This window comes from Panthera uncia, chromosome D4, assembly GCF_023721935.1.
Source record: "Panthera uncia isolate 11264 chromosome D4, Puncia_PCG_1.0, whole genome shotgun sequence".
In the NCBI taxonomy this organism is placed as follows: Eukaryota; Metazoa; Chordata; class Mammalia; order Carnivora; family Felidae; genus Panthera; species Panthera uncia.
In genome coordinates this window covers 27,677,044-27,687,199 of record NC_064807.1, presented here as the reverse complement: position 1 = coordinate 27,687,199, position 10,156 = coordinate 27,677,044, and the positions used below count along the sequence as shown (strand labels likewise).

The window sequence follows — 10,156 nt, the reverse complement described above, 5'->3', positions numbered from 1 at the left end:
CATGCTAAACTGAGTTGTGCAGAAGGAATTGGTGAAAGGTGCATGGTACTGGCCAAAAAAGGAAAAACCGAGAGACAGAGTTTACATGGTGCAGTAGTAGGGAGACCCTGGGCTTTCCTCATCCCCAAACATAGCTATATTGAGGTCAGATCCCATGGAACACCCAGGAAATATATCTGTGGAGCAGCAGAAGGATCTCCACAGTTGGAGGGAGACAGTGTGGCAGATGCAAGGTGTGTGGATGTGCATTGGGGGAGAGAAAAACAGCGGTGCCGTGGAGGGAGGGAAGCCTTTCTGTGGAGAGACAAAAGGGAGAGAAAGAGAAGAGTTGAGAAAGTGTGGCACCAAGTTTGCACAAGAGGAAAATCTCTCTGGGCCATAGAATGGGGAGCAAGAAGTACCGAGTGTCTGCAGGGTTTTTTTTTGTGTTGTTTTGTTTTTGTTTGTTGTTTTTTGTGTTTTTCACACAGCATTTGGAGCTCAAACTCTGAGGTTTTGGAGCATGACTTTCTCTGGAGGGGATTGTGGCATGCGCTCCTGGGGAGGAGGGAGCCAGCCCTGGAGTGTAGAAATCTAGAAATCTAGAAATCTAGAAATCTCCGGGGTGCACTGGGAGAGAACAGTCCCCTTCCTGGAGTGCTTTTAGAAGAGGGGTTATTGCCTCCCAGGGACAAAAGACCCCGCAGGCACCAGCCAAAGGACTTTCATCAGCACCCAGAGGGAATACAACCTTTGCTGCTTTCAGCAGTGCTACACCATAGTTTCTGCACACTGTGCAGGCATGGGGACAGCGTGGAGAGGCTCTACTCTGGAAGAGGGGAGTGGATCCACACCATGCCAAGTTCTTTAAGACTTCAGGTTTTGAATTCCAGCTGTGGGCCCAAGAAAAAATGCAGGAGAGTTGTGGTCTGTGAGGGCTGCCTGAATAGCTGGGGGGTGGGTGTCAAGATCCCTGGTCCTGGGAGGAGAGATTGGGGTGGTGCCATTTCCCCCCCAATATCAGCATGGTGGAACTTCAGAGAGCGACACGGAGGCCCCCAAGGCAGGCAGGAACCCCCAGTGCGGGGAGGATCTGCTTACACCAAACCCTGCCCCCCACCCCGTGCCTGGCAACTGCTTAGTTACTGGGGCAAGACTGCTCTGAGCGGAGGCAGCAACACAGCGGATCTCTCCTCCAGACCAGCACAGCCAGCACCGCGCATGCCCCAAGTATGCAGAAAATCAAGTGTCTCAAAATGATACCTGCACTTCTGGTGGAAATAGGACCAGGCTTACTTTTTATTCTTTTTTTTTTTTTTTTTCCTTTGGAATCTGGCAAATAGTTTCTTTCTTTCTTTCTTTTTTAATTTTTTTAATGTTTATTTATTTTTGACAGAGAGAGAGAGACAGAGCATGAGCAGGGGAGGGGCAGAAAGAGAGGGAGACACAGAATCTGAAGCAGGCTCCAGGCTCTTAGCTGTCAGCACAGGGCTGATGCGGGGCTGGAACTCACAATCCGCGAGATCATGAGCTGAGCCGAAGTACGATGTTCAACTGACTGAGCCACCCAGGCACCCCAGGCAAATAGTTTCTTGTTTGGTTTTTTCATTTCCTTTTCTCTCTCTCTCTCTCTCTCTCTCTCTTTTTTTTTTGATCAGCTTTTTTATTCTTTTCTTTTTCTTTCTTTTTTCTCTTCTCCTTTTTCTTCCGCTTCCCCTCCCTCCCTCCTCCTCCTCCTTCTCCTCCTTCTTCTTTTCCCTTTCTTTTTCTTTGCAATCAGCTTTATAGTTTTTTGATTCTTTGCTTGGTATTTTTTGTTCTCTTTCCTTTTCTTGTTTTTGGGCATCAGGCTCCCTCCCCCCGCTTTTTTCCAGGCTTACTTCGACAAACAAATCAAAACACACCTATTAAAGGTCCAAACACTCTCCACTGCAAGCAAGGAAGAGCTCTGCAGAGGACTGACCAGTGGGATAGAGCAGCAAAAACACAACAGCAGAGTGCACACAGCATATGCCAGAAACACTTCCTGAAGTGCCAGGCCCTGGACAGTGTATGACCCCTTTTTAAAAAATTTTTTTTAACGTTTATTTATTTTTGAGACAGAGAGAGACAGAGCATGAACAGGGGAGGGGCAGAGAGAGATGGAGACACAGAATCTGAAACAGGCTCCAGGCTCGGAGCTGTCAGCACAGAGCCCGACGCGGGGCTGGAACCCACAGACCGTGAGATCATGACCTGAGCCGAAGTCGGAAGCTTAACCGACCAAGCCACCCAGGCGCCCCTATGACCCCTTTTTAATACAGCATTACTTCCAGGTGCAGGAAGCATCAAGAGTTTTTAAAACACGCAAGAGACAGAAACTTAGCCAAAATGGCAAGATGGAGGTATTGTCCCTGAAAGACAACCGAGAGATGTTGTTTAAAGAAACAGGCTTCAGTGTGAAGTTGTAGTCAGAAGATGTGAAGTCCTGTTACGCAGTACAGTTACTGCAACTGGAAATTATCAATAGCGGTGAAACCAGAGCAATACCTCATTGTCATTATACTACCTGGCCAGATTTTGGAGTCTCTTAATCAACAGCCTCATCTCTCAATTTCATATTTAAAGTGAGAGAATGTGGTTCCTTGAATCCTGAACACGAGCCTGCAGTAATCCACTGTGGTGCAGGCGCTGGGCGGTCAGGCACCTTTTCTCTGGTAGATGCTTGTCTTGTTCTGATGGAAAAAGGAGATGATGTTACAGAAATAATTGCCACTAAATGTGAGAAAATATTCAGTGGGACTTATTCAGCCACCAGATCAACTCAGATTTCCATATGTGACTATCATAGAAGGAGCAAAATTTATAAAGGGAGATTCAAATGTACAGAAACGGTAGAAAGAACTTTCTAAGGAAGACATGTCCTGCTTTTGATCATTCACCGATCAAAATAATGACTGAAAAATACAGAGGGAATAGGATAGGCCTAGAAGAAAAACTGACAGGTAACAGGTATACAGGACTAAACTCTAAAATGCAGGATACTACAGAGGAGAACAGCATGAGTGTTCCACAGAAACACAGTCAAGAGGAACAAAAAACTAACATGGCTCCAAAGATGCAGCAGATGAAACAGAGGCTAATGAGACCGAATGTAAAGGAAAAATTTTTCCCAATTTTAAAAAGAAAAACAAAGAAACAGAAGTTTTCCCTAAAAATATATTTGAAGGAAAATTCTCCCTACTTGGAGAAAATTCTCCTTACTCTACTTACTTGGACATGGTCAGGCCAAGATGGATAGACACTTAAATGGTCATTACTTGAGTATATTCTGCAGCTATAAATTTTGAACGATTGATGTGCAAAGACCAGAAACAGACTCCGGAACCTACCTGTAGATTGCCTCCCATTTGCCTGTTTTCAAAGTAAACTTTACATCCAGGGAATGAAGAACACCACCAGCAGAAGACTTTGCAGAGCCCTCTAAGTGGATGTACTCGTAAGTTTTTAATGTGTGTATGAAATGTAGAAAGATGTAAAAGAAATAAATCAGGAGAGACTACTTTGTACTGTATTGCTATTCCTACTGTATTTTTATACTTTTGGGCAGCATTAAGTACTTTTATTAAACAGAAAAAACATTTTTGAGCCTCTAGTCATTTCAATGCAATGTACTTTTGTAATCACATAAGAACTTCAGCCTTGGGGCACCTGGTGGTTCAGCTGGTTAAACGTCTAACTCTTGATTTCAGCTCAGGTCATGATCTCATAGTTTGTGGGTTTGAGCCCCATGTCGGGCTCTGCACTGGCAGCATGGAGCCTACTTGGGAGTTTCTCTCTTTCCCTCTCTTTCTGCCCCTCCCCCACTCACGTTCCCTCTCTCTCTCAAAATAAATGAATGAACTTAAAAAAATAAAAAGAACTTCAGCCTCAAGTATGTTTGAGGAAGAAGAGCTTCTGTTTCCTCAGAGATCTTAAAATGAAATTTTTAATGAATCGATTTTTAAAAAATCATATGGGGTTGTCAGCACATTTCAGTAGGAAAAGAATGCTCTTTTCAACAAATAATGCTGGGGAAATCGAATATCCACATACCAAAGAATGAAGTTGGACCCCCTACTTTACACCACTGCAGAAATTGATACAAAATCGACCAAAGACCCAAATGTAAGAGGGAAAATGATAAAAAACTATGACAAAGACATAGAGGATGAGCTTCATGATTTTGGATTTAGTATTAATTTTTTGGACATCACTCAAAAGCACAGACAACCAAAGAAAAAATAGAGAAGTTGTACTTCATCAAAATTAAAAACTTTTGTGCATCCAGGGACACTACCAACTTGATGAAAAAGGGAATTCACAGACTTTGAGACTATCCTTGCAAATGATAGCAGACTGGAGCCCTGTCCAATGCTGATAGAAGTACCAAAGGGTGCATCCACTGTGGAACACAGGAAAAAAAATGAAACACAGAGTTATCCGATCCAGGAAAGCTACTTCTGGATTTATACCCCAAAGAATTCAACACATGAACTCAAACGTTTGTACCACAACATTGACAGCATGTTATTCAAAATAGCCAGATGTGGAAATAACCCCTGTGTCCACGCAGCAATGACTAGAGAAACTAAACAGGGCACATTCACATAATGGAATATTACTCACCTCGAAAATAAAAGAAATTTAGACACGTGACAACATGGATGAACGCTGAAGATATTGTGTTAAGTGAATAACTCAGGCAAGGACAAATAGTACAAGATTCCACTTAAGTGTGAGGTACATGTGTCGAGTTCATCGAGATGGAAAATGCCATGGGGGTACCAGGGACTGGTGAATGGAGAGTTATTGTTTAACTGGTACACTTTCGGTTTGGTGAGATAAAAAAAGATCTAAAGATGGATGGTGGGGATGGTTGCACAGCAATGTGAGTGTACATGATGCCATTGAAATGTACACTTGAAAATAATTAAAATGGATATTTTAATGTTATGTACATATTACCCCAGTAAAAAAATATGCATGATTATACTTCTAAAAGGTTTGTTAATTTAATCTTAAACGGAAATTAGATTACTAAGCCACATAAACTATGACTCAATTTTTATCAGAAGAATTCAAAATTTGCACAGAGAAAAAAGTGATGTGGGAAGGGAAGGGAGGTCATGATGATTCTTTTTCTTATGGGTATTTTATATAATAAATCTATCTTTTAAGTAATAAAAAAGGACAAACATGTATGTTTCTGGCTTTGTTCCTTAAATTCCTAATTATATAAATTAATATTTATTGTATATGTTTTCCCTCCATCTAAAACGTTTTCACAGATTGTCATTTAAATCTTGACATTAATCAAAATGTGTCCACATAGTACTATATCAACGATGGGTAGAACTGTTTTTGTGTGATTGTAAAAATTCATATCTAATAAATAAAGCCTTGCTATCTAAAAAAAAAAAGAATTTTGAATGTAATTAATGCCACTGAGTATATGCTTGCAAATATTACAAGGATAAATGTTATGTATATTTCTTCACAATAAAATTGTAAAAAATAAATAAATCCTGACATTAATTGTAAATTAGAGTAAAAATCATTGAAGTCGAAGTCATTAAAGCAAAGTTCTTAAATTAAATCTTTGAAAAAATACATTGGATACTGAGGAACATAACACAGAGAGTTGGGAGGAAAAAGCAGTTTCTACATTCTGCCTTTCCTCCTTTTATTAAGCAGATTTTTCTGTAAATAACTTGTTTCTGTCGGTTTTGAGAAAGGCTTGAGAGGGAAGAATCCGTGACTGGGCGAGGCAGGACAGAAGCATAACAAAATGCCACGCCTTTCTTGGACACCCCTTCTGCCCAACCACTTTCCTTCCGAAGATTAGGTCTTGCCCCTGGCGTCCTGTATTTTGGGGACTTCCACTTCACTCCAGATTCTTCCATAACCCAGAGGCATTCATCCTGAGACATTGATAACATCTCCCCCTGGTGGGCGCTGCATTCCTCTCCCTGCCCCACCTTTGCGTGGAATAAACAGAAACCACTAGACTAGATTATCCTGTTCTCAGCCTTCCTAGAGATCTTCATCCCAAACTCTAGGACTAAAGGACACGCAGAGTGACGCTGAAAACCCACTTGGGACTTCTTGCAAGCTTCTTTTCGGTGAACCACCGGCAGATCCCATGAATTCGGGGTAACTAGTAAATCCGGTCCCCAGGGAGGCTCTGGATCCTCTGTTCCACCGCCTCAGCGCTGTCCTTGGTCCCCCAGCTCGACTCCCCTGAGTGCCCTGAGGCAGGCTCAGGCTGCTCTGGGACCAGGTGGAATCCAGTATGTTGGTCCTTTGATCTGAATTCCAGGGCACAGAGGCCCCGCCCACAGGCCAGCTCAGCCAATCGTGGCGAAGGAATGTGGTGGAGGCGGGGCCAGCAGGGTAGAATTCCGGGCGTTAAATGGGAGGTTTAGGACCCACCATCAGGCTGTGAGACCCTCGGATCTGCGCCTCTGATTGTGCCTGTCCAGTTGCAGCTGCCACAGGTGATCTTCCCACGCCGGGCCTGAGCAGAGGGGCCACTCTGGGAACCAGCATGGCGGTCAGCCTTGGGGGTCGGGGGTTCGGGGGCTCCCAGGAGGCACTGTCCTCTGGACTGGCACTACCAGACGCGGTAGCCTTATCCCCACACGACTGGCTGCGGGGCCCACCCCTCCCTGCGTCAAGATCCAAGTACCCTGAAAGCTGCGGGAAGGTGACAGGTGGGGAGGAGGGCAGCAGGCCCCCAGAACATCCCAAACCCTCAGCCTTCCTCCACAGCCCTCTGTAAGACACTTGGGAGGATAAATGCAGTTCCACTTTAGAGGCTCTAACATCTCAGAAGAAAAGAGTATGGCTTTTTAGATGGTTTGGTCTAATAGGAAACTCATTTCTTTTTGCTGCCTAGGTTTTTGAAACATGCATCCTTCACTCTTCCTGGCCGCCCTTTGCCTGGGAATAGCTTCAGCTGCTCCACAAGTCGATCCAAATTTAGATGCACAATGGTTCCAGTGGAAAGCGGCACATGGGAAAATATATAATGTGGTTGGTAACATCTAACCTGTCCAGGGGGACCAACAGAGGACAATCTGTGCTGGTGGCAGTTCGTAGCAGAAAGTAGCTTCTTGAGGCCGCTCTTACAAAGGCAGTAAGCAGGGCCCCGTGACTGCGCACAACGTGGGCATATGTCCTGCTGTGTGGTTGCTGGAGAACAGCTCCCAGAAGCATCAGGCCATCCCTGGCTGTGGGTTCTCCCCCTTTCTGTCAGCACATTTACTTGGCACAGGTGAGCCGATTTTAAAAAGACATAAAGATGGTAAGTTATATGTTTGCCTTTAGGATGAAGAAGGATGGAGGAGAGCAGTGTGGGAGACGAATCTGAAGATGATTGAACAGCACAATCGGGAATACAATCAAGGGAAACACAGCTTCACAATGGCAATGAATAGCTTTGGTGACATGGTGAGTGTGGCATGGATTGCTGTACGTTTTGTTCTTTCTCTTTTCAGTACTTTGCCAAAAAAAATCTCATGCTTGTCAACATTGTTCTTTCTTTTCCTAGAAGACCAATGACGAATTCAGGCACACAATGAATGGTCTTAAAATCCAGAAGGGTAAGAATGGAAAAGTGTTTCAAATACCTTCGTTTGTTGGTATCTCTGTACCTGTGGACAGGAGAGAGATGGGCGATGTAAGTCCTATGAAGAATTGGGGGTAACAACTGATCAGGTCTCTCTTCAACAGTGAAGCCAGAAAGAAAGTGGCCCCTGCTATGGCACACTGTGGTGCAGTATGCAGTTTGCTGTTTTTTTTTTTTTTTTAATTTTTTTTTCAACGTTTTTTATTTATTTTTGGGACAGAGAGAGACAGAGCATGAACGGGGGAGGGTCAGAGAGAGAGGGAGACACAGAACCGGAAACAGGCTCCAGGCTCTGAGCCATCAGCCCAGAGCCTGACGCGGGGCTCGAACTCACGGAGCGCGAGATCGTGACCTGGCTGAAGTCGGACGCTTAACCGACTGCGCCACCCAGGCGCCCCTGCAGTTTGCTGTTTTAAAAGAGTTCTCAGATCAATGGGTTGTCAAAGTCTTGCTATTTGGTTTGTAGACTGAGAGTTTTAGAGGGTCAGCATGGTTCTTCTTGGGCTTTTAGTGCAACGGGTGCCCTTGCAGGAAAGAAGTTCCAGAAAACTGGCAAACGTGTTGCAATGAGTGAGCCATGAAAAAGGCATTTTACAAATAGATGATGTGGCACCACTTTTGTAAAAGTAAAAAAAAAAAAAAAGCACATAATTAAGTACATGCATAGATAAAGAAAAAGGATAATTAATAGTTTCTTGGAGGGGTGCGGGTAGAATAAAAGAAAGGGATCCTTACTTTATCTCTGCTGCTTGACTCTTAAAACTATGAGAATGTATTCACATAAAAGTTGTGTACATCATTTATTAATTCAGTTGGGCAGCAGATTTTATGATGTGCCTACCCTGTGCCAGGTCCTGTCCGAGTGCTGAGGACAGAGAGGTGAACAAAACAAAGATTCATGATCTGATTCATGATAGATTCAGTGCTGCTGTGTGGAGAGACACAATAGCAGCCTGAACAAACATAATGGAACACTATGCCAGATGGCGGCCATGCTATGGGAAAAACAAATCGGGGAACGGGAGAGCAGTACCAGGACAGGTTGTGTTAATTTTAATTCTGGGCAAAGACACACTTCTTGGAGAGGGTAACATTGCAGCCAAGATCAGATGGAGGGGTGAAGCCTTGTATACATCTTGACAGGGAAGCAACAGAAAATACATAAAAAGGGCATTTAAACTAAAAGAATGTTTCTAAACATTAAAAAATACTATATACAAGATATCAAGCATCCTTTTCTAGGATCTCACTCTCGCCACCTCTAGGAATGGTCTGACTCACATTGGAGAGGTGGGCAGGAAAAGATAAGGGGGGCTGCCCCCCTCCCTGGTGAATGGCTGACCCCACCTGAGACTGTTTTCTGGCCTGTTCCCCAACAAAAGAGCTTCTCAAGCACCAGAGGGCTTTTTGTTTGCAAATGCAGCTCATGTCCCTGGAAGCTTCATTTGTCCTGCAAGTTAGGTTGACACCCAGGGCAGTGTGATGATCATGTGACAAAGGATCCCAGACTTCCTGGGACAATGTGGATGGTGGTCCAGGAAGTACAGGCCAGGACTACCCTCCTGCACTTGAGTGACCAAAGGAGAGCCAAGCTGCCCCAGGAGACCTGACTCTGGGGGCCAGCCCTGTAGCAAGAGGACTTGTTGTCAGAAGTCAGGACGTCAGTGACAAAAGGCCATCAGTATCCCTAGTATGAGGAGGGGTCTGGTGCCACAACCAAGACCTCCATGGTCTCCCGGGTCTCCCCCCATCTCTTTCTCATGCTCTTTTCTCCCTCACAGGGAAAAACAGGGGACACTTGATGTCATCGAGTGAAAGTGGCACTGAAGAGTAAAGAACATGTGAATAATCACAAGTTAAATAAAAAGAGAAGGAAGCAAAACATGTTTGGAGTGCATGTTTGTGTGTGAGGGAATGCTTCTCTGTCAGGTGTCCCTTGTCTCTGGTGTGGGACCCTGGCTGGGGCCTCACTGACATGACAGATGACTGGCAAGGGAGGGAAATGGTAGCAAACCTTCTGGAGTTCCCTTTTCTGCTTGGCAAATCCTTAATCCACTGCTCTGGTGACACCTCTGGTAAGCCATGTGGGTTTCTTAAACTTCTCTTACCTTGGCCTGTTGATTTCCCTGGGAGCCCAGCATCCTGTTGAGCTTGTGGACTCCTGAGATCTAGGTGGACACTGTGGGGGTATAACACAACCTTGCGGCCCTGATGGGTGGCCGAGAACCACTGTGACTGTGGGGATATAACATGGTCTTGCATCCCCGATGGGTGGCTGAGAACCACTGTGAGCTGACAGGTGTCTTACTCTTCCCACCTGGATGTTCAGTGAGCCTACTTGTCAAGGCTGATCTTGACTGCATGAGTCTAGTTGTGTTCCTGGGTTGCTGATAAGAGCACAAGGCTCCCTGTGTAGACCAGGTATGGTTGTTTCCTGGGGCTGATGAAACAAATGACCACAAACCCAGTGGCTTAAAGTAAAGGAAATGTGTTTTCTCACAGTCTGGAGGCCAGAATCCAAACCAA

General features: G+C 44.6%; 1 protein-coding gene across 2 annotated transcripts; it reads left to right on the top strand.

Moving 5' to 3' along the window:
* The first annotated feature begins 6,385 nt into the window (after positions 1 to 6,385).
* On the top strand, positions 6,386 to 9,531 carry LOC125909930 (procathepsin L-like). 2 transcript variants are annotated; one of them, XM_049613609.1, is made up of 5 exons: positions 6,386 to 6,497; positions 6,899 to 7,035; positions 7,330 to 7,452; positions 7,556 to 7,604; positions 9,412 to 9,531. In XM_049613609.1, exons 2-5 carry the CDS (start codon positions 6,910 to 6,912, stop codon positions 9,462 to 9,464), a joined length of 351 nt encoding a protein of 116 aa, XP_049469566.1. In that variant the 5' UTR covers positions 6,386 to 6,497; positions 6,899 to 6,909; the 3' UTR covers positions 9,465 to 9,531. The 2 variants fall into 2 exon arrangements, with proteins under 2 accessions (XP_049469566.1, XP_049469494.1); XM_049613537.1 differs by having other exon boundaries at positions 6,389 to 6,497; positions 7,553 to 7,604; positions 9,412 to 9,530.
* Positions 9,532 to 10,156: the final 625 nt, after the last annotated feature.